General features: G+C 62.7%; 1 protein-coding gene across 3 annotated transcripts; it reads left to right on the top strand.

The window, feature by feature from the left end:
• Window positions 1-1,987: 1,987 nt before the first annotated feature.
• On the top strand, window positions 1,988-14,331 carry SHROOM4 (shroom family member 4). Of its 3 annotated transcripts, XM_053955746.1 has the most exons (10): window positions 1,988-2,423; window positions 5,770-5,921; window positions 7,011-7,142; window positions 7,664-9,611; window positions 9,810-9,871; window positions 10,271-10,870; window positions 11,111-11,533; window positions 11,616-11,802; window positions 12,363-12,635; window positions 12,717-14,331. In XM_053955746.1, exons 1-10 carry the CDS (start codon window positions 2,298-2,300, stop codon window positions 12,984-12,986), a joined length of 4,173 nt encoding a protein of 1,390 aa, XP_053811721.1. In that variant the 5' UTR covers window positions 1,988-2,297; the 3' UTR covers window positions 12,987-14,331. The 3 variants fall into 3 exon arrangements, with proteins under 3 accessions (XP_053811721.1, XP_053811723.1, XP_053811722.1); XM_053955748.1 differs by lacking the exon at window positions 5,770-5,921 and having other exon boundaries at window positions 2,346-2,423; window positions 7,755-9,611; XM_053955747.1 differs by lacking the exon at window positions 5,770-5,921 and having other exon boundaries at window positions 2,346-2,423.
• The last annotated feature ends 1,845 nt before the right edge of the window (window positions 14,332-16,176 follow it).

Raw genomic sequence — 16,176 nt, 5'->3', positions numbered from 1 at the left:
TAAGACGCACGGGTGAGCAGAGTGACCCCGAGCCCAGCAGCGCTAAGTATTTCTGGGTAAGTCAGCAGTACCCCGCTGTAGGCATCATCCTGCCACCACCATCAGCATGCCCGCAACTTTGCCCACCTTGACCAGTTTCCAGGCCTTTCTGCCAGCACCTGCTCAAAGCCGAGAGGTGAGCATGATTCCCACCCTCTCGCTGGCATGGGCCATTCGAGCCCCTTTCCGTACTGGGGATAGTGACTCCATGGTGCTTGCCTGGGAAAGGCCCTCTGGGCACATTACAGTGTGCTATGGGCAGCTGCAGCCAGTGCCATCTCTAGAGCCCCTGGTGTTGTGCCCAGACCCACAGTACACTGCTGGGATGGAGGTGGCCAGGGGGTGAGCACACTGGTTGGGAACCACTGGTGCAGGCATAGGGACATGGAGAGAGCTGGGAGGATTGTACTGGTGTCTGCTGCCCACCCTTCCTGGTGCCAGCTGGGCATAGTGCTAAGGGCTGGGAGGGCTGTGTAGAGGTGTGTGTGGTGCTAAACATGATGAGCCAGGGCACAGGAGCCCTCTTGCCTGGCCAGGCAGCCCTGGTTACTCATTCCGGAAAGCACACAAGGGGCAGATGAGCCAGTGAAGGTTGGGAAAAGCTGGGCATGGCAGCAGCCAGTCATGATTTGGGGGAATTGCAAGGCAGGTGGTAATGCCATAGGGGAGAGCAGGAGATTTGTGTCAGGGTGGTGGACACGACAGTGGTGAACATGTCAAGGCTGTATGGGGGGGAGCCATGCATCTCTCCTGGGTGGGCTCTAGCACTACAAATAGCCCAGGTACCACTTCACCCTGTGTCCTGTGACATTCTGGCTGTACTGGTCTGGCTGCAGCTGGGCTGTACAGGGAGCATGTACAGGGAGCAGGCAGAGCTCAAGGCAGGTGCTTGTGGACCAGGACTACCAAGAAAAACTTAAGATACTTCCAGCACTGGGAATGAACCAGCCTGTCAGTGCAAGCCGACCCTCCCAGGCCGTGGCGGGCAACCAGGGGCTGCAGGTGCTGCTTGCAGAGCAGAGCTTTCCAGGCTGGCTGTGTTGTCTGGGAAGCAGATGAGTAAGAGTCGTGGCCCCAGGCGGGAAAGGGCGGAGCAGGACTCTCGGCCCCGCCGGGGAATCCATGCCGATCCACTCCCACCATCCCCAGCTGCCATCGCCGGCTCTTCCCCTTGCCTCAATTTCCCCCAAGCAGTACAGCTGCTTCTCCTGGGCCTGGCAGGGAAAAGACAAAGGTGAAGAACGGCCAAACTGCCAGGCACGCCCTAAGGTGCCCGGCAGGATATGGACAGGGTGGGGGCTGGCATGAGTAGGTCAGACAGGAGCCAGCAGCATGTGCTGGCCTGCAGGCATTGGAGCTTGGGCCGCCAGTGCGACTACATGGTGGGGATGCCAGGGGGGCTGCATCACCCTACTGCCATCCCCTCGTGCCCACCTGAGTGCTGTTGAACTGCCACCGTGCCAGGCTAAACTGTGCTGAGCAGGCTCTATTGGTGTGGGTTCCTGGGGGCATCGTATTGTGCTGAACCCAACTGGGTCATTTTGAGCTGAACCTGTGCATGGTCAAGCTAAGTCAAGCCAGGCCAGGCTCTGCTGAGCTGAACTGTGCCAGCCCTGCTTGTCCAAGTCAACCAAGCTGAACTGCAGTGAATAAAACTGGGCCAGGCCAAGTGGAGCTAAGCCAGATGAGGCCCCTGGTTGTTCTGTGCTGTACCAAACTTAACTTTGCCAGCGCTGTGTCATGTTGAGCTGAGCTGAGACAAGCCAGAATGTGCCAACCCAGCTGAACTGCACCGAAGCATGCCAGGCTGAGCCATGCTGGGCCAGTTAACCCATGCTGGCCCCCCTGCCATACTATGCTGAGCTGTGCTGTATCGTGCTGCACTGAGGTCTGCCAGCCTCCCATATCATGCCATGCTGGGTTGAGCCGGACTGAATTGAAATATGCCGTCTGGGCTGTACTAAGATGAGTCAAGCAGCTCACTTCAGGTCCCTGAGCTAAAGGATGCCATGCCAAGGTACTGAGTAGAAAGGCGCTGTGCTGTGCCATTGTGTGCAGAGCCATGCCATGAGCAGTGCTGTGCCGTGCCGAACCGGCCGCCGCCGTCCCCCTGCGCCTCATTGGCGGCGGCGGAGCAGTCCCGGTGCGGGGCGGCCCCGCCCCGCACTCGCCCCGCGCCGCTCAGCCCGGGCGGGCGGGGGTGTCATTTCCTCCACAGCTCGGGGCCAGGCCGGGATGGGGCTGTAGCTGTAGCCGCCATGGAGCGGGCCGAGGGCAGGCCCGGCGCCCCCCAGTACGTGCATGTGCAGCTGCAGGGGGGCGCGCCCTGGGGCTTCACGCTGCGCGGCGGGCTAGAGCACGGCGAGCCCCTCATCGTCTCCAAGGTAGGAATCGCCGGCACAGTCCCGCGTGGGCTCCGCGACATCCCCCCGCGAGGGGCCTTCCGCCCGTGGCGGGGCGCGGGAGATGGGAGGACACCCGGGGCGCGGCGGTGTCGGGGTGCGGGGAGCCCCGGCCGCGGGGTCTCGTGTCCTGGCGCGGCGGGACGGGGGCGGCCACTCGCACCTACGATCTCCGCGGCCCTCCGCTTAGAGCCGCGGTGAAGAGTGAGAGCGAGAGGGGCGGAGGGACAGCCCGGGCCCGGCGGCAGGAAGAAATTCCTCTGGCACATCCGTTGGGCTGGCGTCGGGGGCGGCCCCCACATTCCCTCTCACGTCTTTCCCGGTCCCGTCCCGCGGGCCGTAGCCGGGGGAGGTCAGCCCCCTGTGTGCCCATCCGTCGGTGCCGCGCCCATGGGCGTCCCGGGCACCGGACTCTGCGGGGACGTTTACGGCCACGGTGGGGGAACGAGAGTCCGTCCCGTCATGCCCCGGCACCCCTGGAACGCAGGGGTAGAACCTTCCCCGTTACGGGGTTGGCGCCGGGGTGCGATGCCGAGCGGAGCCCGGCCGCAGCCGGGAGCGAATGTTGAGGGGGACCCCTGCGGCCCCGACGTCTCGCCCCACAGAGGGTCACCGATTCCCGCGGCCCCCGCCAGCGCATCGCTCCGCGGGGAGACCCGCGGGGAGCAGGGCAGCGGCCAGGGGAACTCCAATAGCCACCCCTCCACGGAGCCCGGACGGGGCCCTGTCGCCGGACGATTTGGCCGCCTGCCCACCCGGTGTCACCGTCCTGCTGAGCCGGGGTGCGGCGGGCCGGGCTGGCGGCCCCGGGGCTGCTCCCTGCCTCGAGCCGGGCCGACTGCGCCCCCGGGCCGTTCCACGCCCTCGGCGGGACGCGGGCAGCGCGGTCTGGCTGGGGGAGCTGGAAAAGTGGCTCCGGTTCCAGCCCTGCGCCCTGAGGTGGCACCGCCGGCGGGTGGGGAGCCGGGCGCCGAGGGAGTAACTGCCCGCGTCCCGACTCGCTGCTGGCCTTCGGGGTGGGGGGGTGCCCGTGGCTCCGCCGTTTGCCGGAGGAGGGGATGTTCCTCACCACTTTTGAGAAGGGGGTTGGCTTGCGGGCCGCGAGGTGTCGGCCCCCGCGCTCCCACGGACACGCCGCCACCGCGTGTGCTCGGCAGACAAAAGGGGCTTGTCCCAGCGCTCTGTGCATTCAGGGGAGGGTCCCCGGGGTCACCGCTCCGCCGCTGCGGCCGGGCGAGGTGTGCGCGGAGAGGGGGCAGCCCTCGCCTGTGGAGCGGGGGCCGCGGGCCGGAAAGAGGAAGGGCGTCCCCGCACTCGGTAACAGAGTTTGGCTTCTGAGCCCACTCCGGGCAGGATCTCTTTCTGTGGCAGAGTCCCACGGCGGTGCTCACACGCGCTCTTAAGCCTTCCACGGGGCTGCAAACGCCCTCCGGTACAGGCATCCCTGAGCACGTCAGGGGCAGGGAGGGAGGTTGGTGTGGGGCAGGGTGAGCACAGCTCTGGCACTGTTCTGGTTGTGATTCCTAAGACAAGTTTCTCCTGAGACAGGCAGACATTCCCATAAGCTATCTGGTGCCCACCATTAGGGCCCAGAGTGAACTCCAGGGATGGTGTTCGGGAAGTGTCCTGGGCTGGCTCAGCCAGGCAGGGCAGCAGGCGGTGGTGTTTGCCTGCCAGTGCTGAGTTCACTGGTGGCAAAGGCAGAACAAGGGGCTGTTTGTGCCAAATTTAGCTCCTGGCGAGTGGTGCCAGGGCTGAGCCTGTCCGTCCTAGTGCATGTGATGGCCCAGACATGGGTGCAGACCTGGTGGTGTCCTGCAGCAAGTGGGGACACCTTTCACCTCTGACTCATCCCCATGGCAGTGGCAGGCAGGACTGGTGGGCACGTGTCTGGACAAAGGACTGAGGTGAAGGTGCAGCCTGCCTTGCACGCTCTGCTGGTGCCCGGTGGTGGGCAGCAGCATGGCAGGGGGTAAACCCAGGTGCTCCACTGACTGCATGGTAGAACTGGGAGTCCTCACAGGCAGTCAGGGTCCCCTGCCAGGAAGGCAGCCCCATGGCTGGTATCTGGGTAGGAGGGCAGCCTGCCTGCACAGGCAGGCACATTGGGCTGTGCCCAGCCTGGGTATGGCATCGTGGTGCTATGATCCCTGGAAAAATGGGAGAGCTGTCGGTTTTGGTCACAGCTGTGCCAGGCAAAGCCATGGGGCAGTGGTGCATTGGGCAGGCTTGGCTGCCCCTGCCTTCCTCCATCCTAAGGTGACATTTTGTCCAGGGGCAGTGGAATGCCCCCTGAGTCCTACCTAGCATTAAGGCTGGAAAGTGGTGCCCAGGGGCACATGCACAATGACTGACCTGTTAGGAAGCCATGGGTGCTTCCTGGCACTGGGGCCTGGCTGCTGCCCAGACTGGTCCTGCAGACACTGTGAGCAGAGCTCGTTCCTTGGCCAGGCCTGGCAGCAATGGGTGGGGTGAAGAGCCCATGGGTAGGGTGGATGCAAGAGCCCCAGCATGGGGCCAGGTTAGCTCTGCCCTGCTGGTGGCTATAGGGTCTTGTCACATCAATGCTAGGCATGGGGCACCCCAGGACCTGCCCCGTGCACCTGCATGCCCTGTGCTACTGCCACCACGCAGCAGCAGCAGCTCCAGTCACTTGCCAGCCCTGTGGTTTGGACTTGGCGATCCCTGGCCATTGCAGTGGCAGGATGGGCAGAGATCAGTGCCAGCAATGGGCACTGCTTAGCCCAGCTGGGCATTGCTTGTCCCAGGGCTGCCAGGACTGCATCTACCAGCTAGGGCAGAGGGCATGGGTCAGGATCTCATGTGCTGGCAGCACAATGGCCATACTTCCTCTAAGCACATCAATACAGGGTGCCACATTCATGTTGGACATGGGTGTCAGGGAGGGTAGGCATGTGCCAGGGCTCAGCACTTCCCCTGCTGTTGTCTCCTATGTGCACATAGGGTGGGATGGCATCCTTTGGGCATTGAAATGACCACAGGTGCCCAGACAGGCTCGATGGGGGGTTGGAAGCAGCAGCAGGGGGCTGGCATCCATGCTGGACAAAGGGCCCTTGTGCTGCCTGCGAGGGAATCTGCTGGGATGGGACATTTTTCTTTCTCCTCCCTCCCTGATGCCCTTGCTCAGAAATTCATGTGACCAGAGAAGGGGGAGAGCCTAGCCTGGCCCCGCAGATCCCTCTGTGGTGCCTGGGGCTCAGGCACCTTCTCTGAAGCCTCTTTCTCCCCTGAGACGCGGTGGCCATGGAACATCCTCTGGGATATTCTGCGGGCTGTGCCCACCTTGATGCCCCTCTCTGTCACCCAGGTGGAGGATGGGGGCAAGGCTGCACTGTCCCGCCGGCTGCAGCCAGGTGATGAGCTGGTGAACATCAGCGGGACGCCACTGTACGGATCCCGCCAAGAGGCCCTCATCCTCATCAAGGGCTCCTACCGCACTCTGAAGATGGTTGTTCGCAGGTTGGCAGTGCTGTGGAGGGGACACAGGGAGGGCCAGTGGGGCTTTACCTGACTGGCAGGAAGCTGGAGGTGCCTCTTGCTGGGACAGGGTGGGGAGCAGCCCCTTTGCTGCTGTTAACACTCCCGCTAAGTGGGGGTTCCACATCCAGCAGAGCCAGGGCATTGCATCGGGCTCACCACCCCCTCGCTGGGCGGTATCCTCAAGCGTGGCCGCTCCTCTCCCTTCCTGCCTGCCTGCCTCCTGCCTGCCTGCTTGCCTGGGAAAGGAAGGAGAGGCAGGGCTGGGCCTTGCAGTCCCTTCCCCCCCCAACCCCTCCAACTGCATCCATTCCCTGGCTGCATCCTGACTGACTCCAGCTCCAGCAGCACTCAGGGGCAGGGACGGCGCAAGGGCACTGCCCAAGGGGCAGGGGTCCCACGGGACTGTGCTGGGGCTCAGCATCATCCATGGTGAGTTTGGGGGTTCTGGGAAGTCCCTGTGCTGACCTCACAGCTTGCCACTCTCATCCAGTCAGTAGATGTTGTGGCAGCACTTGGCATTTGGGAGGCACAGGAGGTGGCTTCTGACCATGTCTGTGTAGCGGCATTTGCTTGGGAGACTGGAGACTCCTATGGATGCTGTGAGGGGTGGGACAGGGACCAACCAGCACAGGACCCTTCCCGGAGACATGATGTGGCTGGTGCTTGCTGCAGATGCTGAGGGACAAAAGAACAAGGGGGAAGGTCAGGCTTGCGGTGGAGACAGATGTGGCCCCAGAGTCCCTTGGTGGAGCTAGTCCAGTTCCAGCAGAGACGCTTGTCCTGCTCAGGGCATTGCCTATGGGCTATGCAGAGACCGTGTCCTGAGTCTCCTGTTGATGCGGCAGCAGGGATGCTGCAGTCTGGAGAGCCCTGGCCAGCTGGGTGAGCTGTGGGGTCCCCTTGCCCGGTGCTGGGTGCTTGCAGGGCTGGACCCTCCTCACTGCCATCCCCTTTGGGCGGGCGCTGGCCTGGGGGGGACAGGAAACACCATAGGAAGTGACTTCAGCCCCAGTTCCTTGGCCTGGCTTCCTCCCCATTCTTGTCCTTTCCCGCTGTTGCTCTTGGCAGGAGGAACGTGCCCGTCTTCCGGCCCCATTCCTGGCACGTGGCCAAACTTGCCGAAAGCCGCCCAGACGTTCCCACCATGAACTGCCCGGCTGATGCCTTCAGCCTCTCCTGGCCTTCAGGGTGTGATGTCAGGTGAGACCCTGGGGGCAGTTATGAGACTGTGCAAGAGGGGGGCAGATGGGACACCCTCTTGGGTTGTGGCAGTGGGGGTGGCACAGGGGCTCCTACGCTACTTTCGGACATTCCTCCTCATCCTGCACTACCCTTTCCCCTGGCTGTTTACTCCCGGCTCCCGGCAGGAAGGGGCGGTGGCTCTGCTGGAGACAGCCAGGAGCTGCTTAGTCCCACTGCCCCGGCTGCCAGAGCTGGGAGGTCCCCGAGTGGCTGGAGTCACATACACCCTGTGTTCCCTGTGCCTGCTCCCCTTGCCAGTGCCAGGCAACCTTGGTGGTGGCCCCAACCCAGGGGTGAAGGGCAGGTTGGGGTAGTGCTGCCCTGTGCTCCATTGTCCCAGGGAGGGTATATGTGGGGGGATGGGCTCCTTGGGATCTCTGTGGAGCTGGATGAGGGGCAGCAGGTGCCTGTAACACTGACATGGGGCCAGGCAGCAGCAAGCTGTTCCTGCAGTGGAACCCACTGTCCTGGCACTGCAGCACTGACCGGAGCAGCTCCATCGGGAGCATGGAGAGCCTGGACCATCCCAGCCAGGCCTGCTATGAAGGAGACCCCTCACCCGTTGACCAGGGCATGTACCACAGCAAGCGGGACTCGGCCTACAGCTCCTTCTCTGCCAGCTCCATCGCCTCTGACTGCGCCCTCTCTCTCCGTCCTGAAGAGGCCGTGTCCATCGATTCCAGCCTCCAAGGCCCCTGCAAAGCCTCTGACAGGCGCTACCTGACCACAGGGGCTGAGCCATCTGCCAGCTGGCACCCTGAGGCCTGGCGGGCACCTGTGCCCCCCCAGCCCCCTGTCAGGAGGGACAGCCTGCGAGCAGCCCCAGCTGGCCGAGGGGACAGGCGCCAGGCGTCAGTGTCAGCGGACATGCTGCATGCCAAGGGCCGCTGGATCTCTGACACCTTCCTCTGCCAGCGGGATGGGGAGGCAGAAGTAGTGGGCAGGAGGAAACTGGCGCCATACCCCACGAAGGACTGTCTCTCTGCTGACCAGTATTACATGCTGAGCTCCCAGACGGACCGTTGCCCAGCTGAGTCACTCCTGGGGGAGAGCATGGAGTCTGACAACCAGCCGTACCTGGATGACAGCATGCACCAAGTGCCTGATGCCACGACAGCAGGTGACAACCCATTGCTGTCCCCTCTCAAGGGCCACATGTTGCACCGTCACAGTGCTCCCGAGCAACTGCTGGCCTCCCAGTTCCGCTCCCTCCAGCTGGGCACCAGCAGCGGGCGAGCCTCACCAGCCCCCAGTGGGCAGCGCTGGACCTTGTCCCCACTGCATCCTGAGGGCAGCCGAGGGGGAACCACAGGGGCCGCCCAGGATCCCCCGCACTGCCCAGAGCCTTGCTGCCGCCCACCGCCCTGCCGCTGCTGCCCTGAGCTGCAGCAAGCCTGCGGGCAGGATGGCCAGGGGGCGAGCCCAGTACTCAGCAGTGAGGGGCCAGTGGAGGAGGAGAGCCGGGGAGGGGCCCGGCGGGCTGGGGGTCCTCCCCACCGCTCTGCTCAGATGCGCCGCCGCAGCGACCGCTTTGCCACCAGCCTGCGCAACGAGATCCAGCGGCGCAAGGCCCAGCTGCAGAAGAGCCGGGGTCCTGGTGCACATGCACCTGGTGAGGAGCCAGTGGAGGAAACTGAGGAGCCCCCCGAGGGCAGTGTACTGGCAGAGCGACGCCCTGCCCTGCCTGAACGTCTCAGCCCCGCACCGAGTGAGGAGAGCAGGAACTCTGGCCGCTCTGCAGACCGGGGTATCCCCACCCCTGACCCAGTGCCAGCCCCTAAAGGGCCCCTGTCCCCTGAGCGGGTGGTGCCAACAGCCAGGGGCCGCTGGCGCTGGTCCCCAGAAAACAAGCTGCAGCTGCAACACTCGCCCAGCCCCAGTGAACTGGAGGGCTACAGCCAGGGCCCAGCGGCCTGCAGCTCCCCACCACGGGGCAGCGACGAAGCCGTCCTGCTGCCCTTTGCTGACCGCCGCCGGTTCTTTGAGGAGAGCAGCCGAGTGGCACCACCCCGGCACAGCAAGCCGCCAGCAGGTGATCCCAGCACCTTCCAGCCTCCTGTCCCTGAGCACCGGGATGTCCGGCGCCTCTCTGTGGACCAGCCCTACAGCCCCTCCTCACCCATCCGCCCTGGCTCTGCTGGCCCCCATGCTGAGTGCTGCCGGGAGCAGCCCCACTGTTACAAGCCACTGGGGAGGCCAGGGGAGCTGGATTACCTGCGGGGCTTCTCCTACCCCTGTGGGGTTCCCCTGCGCCCTGAGCCTTGCCGTTGTTGTGGAGGGGACCTGTGCCCACCACCACTGCCCCGTGGCCACACATGCCGCTGTCACCTTATGTCCTGGGTGCGCTGCCCTGACTGTTGCTACCCGGCTACCCATCCTGGGCAAGAGGACAGTGATGCCTGGCCCCCCCGGAGAGCTTTCGTCCCGGTGAGTAATGCCCTGTGGGACTGTGCTGGGGAGCAGCACTGACACTCCCTTGCACCCCTGGACCATGACCCTAGGTTGGGGTGTGGGGTGCTGTTCCCCCACTGGCCCTGTAGACTGCCTGCAAGCCTTCAGCACCTGAATGGGAATGGGACAGAGGTGCTGGGGGATGGATTTCATACTGCCTTCCCCCACACACAGGAATTTCCTCAGGATGAGTGGGAACCACCTGCAATAACCAGGAAAGTCAGCCAGTCCATCAGGTGAGCTCATGCCAAGTGCCATGGTGCTGGGATGTGTGTGCCACTCAGTGGGGACCTCTGCCAGGGGGATGTGGGGACTGCCATGATTTTGATTGGGGATGTAGAAAGTGCCTCCCATACTTCCTTGGCCATCCTTGGCGTGGTGCCCTTTGAGGCAGGAGGGGGCACGCAAGGCAAGGGTATGTGAGGAGGTGTCCAAAGCAAAGGTGGTCCCTCCTTACCCTTCCCCAGAGGTCTGGGGCCATCTCTGGGGGGCTGTGCCCAGCAGATGAGCCTGGGCTTCTCCCACCAGTGTGACTGGATAACTGGCTGGGGTAAATGAGGCAGGGCATGAAATGGGTCTGAACTGCCAGATGGGTGACTGTGTATGGGAGGACGGGTGCCTTCTTCTCTTCCTAGTGAGCTCTCCAGCTACCCACCGGGTTTCCCAAGGCTTGGCCCATTCCACACCTGCCTTGAGAGCACTGAGCCACAGTGGCCACCCTGCTACCGGACCACATCCACGCATGACCTCTTGTGGGATAGTGACCGCCTGGCCCACACTCCTGAGAGCCCCCCGGATCCGCTGCACCGCCCACTAAGGGGCAGAGCCTTCTCTGAGAGCCACCTCAACCTGGAACCTTCCAGCCCCTGGGGCTGTGACCAGAAGGACCTTTTCTGTGCCAAGCTGGACCCTCCCAGCATCCCCAAAAAGAAGGGCCCCCCACCACCCCGCCCACCTCCGCCCAACTGGGAGAAGTACAGGCAGCGCCGGGCATCCCAGCACCCACCAGATGGTGCTGGGCATGGCTCTGCCTTCTCTGCTGCCCCAATGCCAGTCCGCAGCATTGCTGAGGCAGTGAGGGAGCAGTCACAGAGCCTCACCGGGGAGCAGAAAGGCCAGTCCTGGGGGCACACTGCTTGCCCCCCTGCTCCGTCAGGTGCCTGGCCCCGACCTGAGGCCCCCAGATCACTCCGTAGGACTCCTGGGCCTGATGCTGCCAAGGCTGAAGTTTGCAGGCAAGTGGTGCCATGGCATGGGGGTGGGGGTGAGAAAGCAGGCACAGCCGGGACACATGAGGGGGCTTTTGTGGGCCCTTGTACCCTGTATCAGAGCACCCTAATCCTTAGAGCACCCTGTGGGTTTTTTTTCATTGTGGGGTGTCCCTGACCTCTTTCCCTGGCATGGCCATAGCCCTGAGTGTCCCTGCCCCCATGGGTGGGCAGGGGAGCTGACATGCCCTGGGTGGATGTTGGCAGGGTGTCAGGAGCCGGGGAGAAGCGGACAAAGATGAAGCAGTCCTGGGAGATGGAGGAACAGCCCCAAAGGCTCATCCAGAACCAGGAGCAGGGCTGTGCCAGTCCCCATGGGATGGGTGAGTGCTCCCTGTCCCTGCATTGTGGCTCTGGCCCTGCCCTGCCAGAGGCACTTAAGCCCAGTTCTGGGGCAGTGGAGGGGGTGAGCTGCCAGGGCAGCTGGCCCCAGCCCCGCTGCATGGACTCCGAGGAACGGCTGTGGGACATGGCTGTCAGGGACCATTCCCTGGTCAGTGTCCTGGCCCCCTTGGCTTCCCCTGGCACTGCCACTGAGGTGATGGGTGAGCTGCTGGTGGCAGGGGAGCGACAGGCCTGGCGGAAGTGTCTCCAGCAGGACTGGCACCTGGAGGCCCTGGCACAGGACAGGTACGGCTGTCATGGCACTGGGCCCCATACCAAGGGCAGGCTGACACCCCCAGTGCTTATTGCTGTATCTCTCTTTCCCCAGGCAAGGTTTTGAGCCCATCTCACTGCCTCCCAGGAGTGCTGCCAGCTCCAGTTCCTTCTCAGTGCACTATGGTGTTGCAGTGGGCAAAACTGAGCCACTCAACAAGGTAAAGGCGCTGCCAGAGGTAATGGAGGGGAGCTCAGAGGATGAGGAGGAGGAGGTGGACCGTGAGCTGGTGGAAAAGAAGGTACAAGACACTGCTGGGGACAATTCCCTTGTGGTTCCCCACTGCCGTGGCCAGGTGCTCATGGAGACTGGGGGCATTTCTGGATGCTTACAGGCACTAAGGCATCATTGGTTGCTCTTGGGAGCTGGGGACATCACCAGGCACTCATGGGCATGGGGGTAATTGCTGGATGCTTGCGGCTACCAGGAACATTACTGTATACTCATATGGGGCTGGGGCATTGTCAGATGTATGCAAGGACCAGGGGCATTGTCAGGTGCTTGCAGGACCTGGATGTCTCACCAGATGCTCTTGGGGACCAGTGGGATCTCCAGGTGCTTGATGTTTGCAGGGGCTGGGATGTTCCCAGATACCCACAGGGACCAGGGCCATCCATTAGGTGCACATGGACTCTGAGACATTGACACATTCTCGTGGGGACTGGGAATTGCCAGTAACTCATGGGAACCAGGGGTACCACAAGGTTCTTGTGTACTGTTGGCCCCAGCACAGCCTCTGTGCTAGTCCCCTGATCCCACAGAGAGTGGTCCCAGTTACCCCTGACCCCTTTGCTCCGGCAGCTGCAGCTGATCGAGAGTCTGAGCCGCAAGCTGGTGGTGCTGCAGGAGGCACAACGGGGGCTGCAGGAGGACATTAGTGCCAATGGGGCACTGGGTGAAGATGTGGCTGCTCGCCTGCAAGCGCTCTGCACCCCAGGGGAGTTCGACAAGTACCGCCTCTTTGTGGGCGACCTGGACAAGGTGGTCAACCTCCTGCTCTCTCTCTCGGGTCGCCTGGCCCGGGTGGAAACTGCCCTGGGCAGCCTGGGGCCGCACGCCCCTGCTGAGGACAAGGTGGGCATGGGGGAGGGGACCCTCACCCGTGAGGTTTTGGGCTGCGGGATGCCCTGCCAACGCCAGCTGTCTTGCCCACAGCTGGCCCTGCGGGAGAAGCAGCGGCTGCTGGTGGCACAGCTGGAGGATGCCAAAGAGCTGAAGGAGCATGTGGGGCGGCGGGAGGAGGCAGTGGGTGCCATGGTGGCACGGTACCTGCCCGCCGAGCACCTCCAGGACTACCAGCACTTTGTCAAGATGAAGTCAGCCCTCATTGCTGAGCAGCGGGAGCTGGAAGAGAAGATCAAGCTGGGCCAGGAGCAGCTCAGGTGCCTGCGCGAGAGCCTTGGCCAGGCCTCCAAGGACTGCTAGCCCCCTACCCGGTCTCCCTCCAGGATCCTGGCTGTGATGCCAGCTTGCTGCCAAAGAGGATCCAGCCCCTTGTGGATTCTCCCTGTGTCTGTCCATCTGTCCAGCCCCTGCCTTTTATTTATTTTTCTGATTTACCAAGCAGGGGAGGGAGGTTGCCAGTCCAGGTGCTGACAGGGGCTGTTGTGCCACAGAGCTGTCATGGGCTCTGGCCACTCAGCAGCCTGTGGCCCAGCAAGACCAGATGGATGGATGCTACCAGCACTTTCATGGGTCTTTCTGTGCCCTTGAGGTCCCTCCAGAGTGTCCTGGACACCAGTGCCTATCTTGTATCTGGTGCTGCACCACATGCCTTAAACATCCCCCAGCTACTATTCATGCAGCACCTGAAAGGGTTAAATCGTGCTCACCCTCTGTCATGTCTGTTTGTCCAGCTCTGTCCATCTGTCTGGTAAGAGCTGAAGGAATTTCAGCTCCAGCATCCTCTTCCTCCTCATTGTGTCAGAAACAATGGCCCCAGCCAGCGGGTTCTTAACCCACTCCCTGCTGGCTGAGGGACCATAGGGGGCTGAGGTGAGTGCCAGTGGGTGCTGTGTACCTGTGCCTTGGCATGGTGCCCTGCCAGGGCATGGCATGCTGAGACAAATACACTGCTACTGTCTGTCACCAATGCTGTGGGCATGGAGACAACCCAGCCTCAACCAGCTCTCACCTGTAGCTTCTAGCTCAACACTGGGAGCGATTCATAGAGCAAAAAACCACATTGAGGACAAAATGGGGTACCTGTCCCCTCCTTTCTGCTGCAACAGCCACAAATAGCACTTAGATGTCACCCCTGTCACTGTCCACCTGTCTCCATGGCATGAGCAGGTGCCTTCATACTGATTTTGCACAGGTTTAATGCAACCAGCAGGAGCTTGGCCCAGGGGGATAAGCGTTTTGGGGAGGCGGGTGGGCTGCGGCGCTTTGGTGTGGCCCCATAGCTGGACAACCCAGCCCTGGGTTCAGGCAGCATCCATGGCTGCCTGTGAGCTCCAGCAGCAGCCTCCCTGTAGCTCCCTGCTCTGGGCTACCCCTAGCCTGTTAAACACTACACTTCACACCTGCCTGACTGTACCGTGGGATGGTGCCTGGCAGGAGTGGGCTCCTCCGCATTCCCTCCATCTCAACCACCCCTAGGATCATTGCTAGGATCAAAGACTGCCCCCCCGGGGGCCATGCTGCTCTCGTGGGGTTCAGCAGCCCTGCACAGTGCCCTGTGCTGGAGGAGCTGCCAGCGCCTGCATGTTGCTGCATGCCATTGTATCTCTAACAGTAAAGTGGCAGCAGGAGCTGCACTTCTGTTCCAGCTGTGTCTTGCGTGATTTGTCCCTGTGCCCCAACAAGTGGCACTGGAGCAGGAAGGGGGTAATTGCTCCAGCTGGGATGAACCAAGGCTTAGCAAGCTCTTGCGAGCTGAATGCCCCCGTGGCACAGGGGGCACCTGAAATGCAGCTGTGGGCAGGGGGTCTTCTGCTCCCAGTACTCCTAGGCTGAGTTGGGACACGGGTCAGTGCCTGGACCCTTCCCCCGGGATGCATGTAGGGGTCACAGCACTTGGGTAGCAGATACAGCGTTTTCCCTGGCAATCTGTCTAAGCATAGCTGCCAGAGCTTTTGGGGCAGCCCCGGGGAGGGGGTGGCCGTGCCCAGGGGGATGTCGCCGTGCTGAGGCTGTTCCGGGATGCCTCGATCCACGGCGGTGCGGCAGGGCGGTGCCCGGTGCCTTGCCTGGGGACTCCTCTGCTCGCCCAGGGCAGCGCAGAGGCGGCGGCCGCTGGGCGGCGCCAGTCCCCGGGCGGAGCACGCGCGTGCAGGTAGGTGTGGGAGCGCAGGTGCGCGCGAGCACGCGCGCGGGGCTGGGCGGGGGCGCGCGACGGTGTGCGCGCGCACGCGTGCCGGGACGGGCCGGCGGTGCTGCAGTGCGGGTGCCCGCGCCTGCGAGCGCCAGTGCGCGGGGCCGGCGTGAGGGTAGGCGGGTGCACGATGGGGTACGCGCGTGGGAGCGCGTCGGCGCGCGGCCGGAAGCATGTGGAGCGCGAGCACATGGCTGTGCGGGGGATACAGGCGCGTGCACGTTAGTGCACGCAAGTGAACGTGAACAAATGAACAAGTGAACGTGTGTGCACGTGCACGTGAGCGCACACAGCTGGACGCACGCACACACCTGGGAGCACACATGGTCACGTAGTTGAACACGCGCCGTACGTGTGAGTGCACGCGTACCGGGCACAGCCCCGCGCTGCTGCTCACAAGCGCTGGTGGCGAGTGACTGCGCGTGCAGGTGAACACACACACGGGGGGACTTGTCCTATGTCTGATGCACACATGTGAATGCATGCACATGTGTAAAAGTGTGAGTTCATAGGGCTACTTGTGCAAGCCCTTGCATATGGATAACTGCAGGCACAGGGAAACTGTGCCCCATGACCCATTCAAAACCCCATTACCCCTCCACACAGCTCCAGCTGCTGCCAGGAAGGATCATCGGCCCAAGGCATGGTGGCATGGCCAGGTTGCTGGGTACAGGGACCCTCAGTGCTGGATGTGGCCATGGCATGGGGTGTCCCGGGGATCCTTTTGTGAGACCCCAGAGTCTTCCAGAGTTGCTAACAGAACCCACAAAGGTGAGGTAGCTTTTGGCCCTGGTGTCTGTCTCCCCATCATGATGATCTCTCCATTTTACAGATCCCAGATCTGTCCCATGATATCCCATACACCTGAGCTGGGGAAGGATGAGGACATGGCAGGTAGTGATGCTTTAATGAGAGACCCCTGCCACATGTGGGAGATGGGGAATCCTGGAGCATAAAAGTCCAAACCCCACAGTAGGCCCCCCTCACTCCCACAGTCCATTACAGCCAAAAAGGGAAAGCCATGCATTGGGAAGGGACAAGAGAGTCCTCCCTGTCCCTGCACTGGGACAGCATGGCTCTGCAGGAAGGAAGGGACACGGGGCTCTGCCAGCATTGGAGAGCCCAGAGCAGCAGTGGGTGAGCGATGAGCCCATGGGACACTGTGGGATGGAATGTGAGGCCGGACCCTCTCTCCCTAGATGTGGACTGTTTGGCGGCACACCTCACATGTGCATGCACGTGTGTGTGCTCCAACACACGCTGCAGGGCATGTTCTATGCAATCACACCTCTGTGGGGG

The sequence above is a fragment of the Vidua chalybeata genome, chromosome 14, assembly GCF_026979565.1.
Source record: "Vidua chalybeata isolate OUT-0048 chromosome 14, bVidCha1 merged haplotype, whole genome shotgun sequence".
NCBI lineage: Eukaryota > Metazoa > Chordata > Aves > Passeriformes > Viduidae > Vidua > Vidua chalybeata.
Note: the sequence above shows the minus strand (reverse complement) of the source record. Positions and strands in the feature narration are given on the sequence as shown.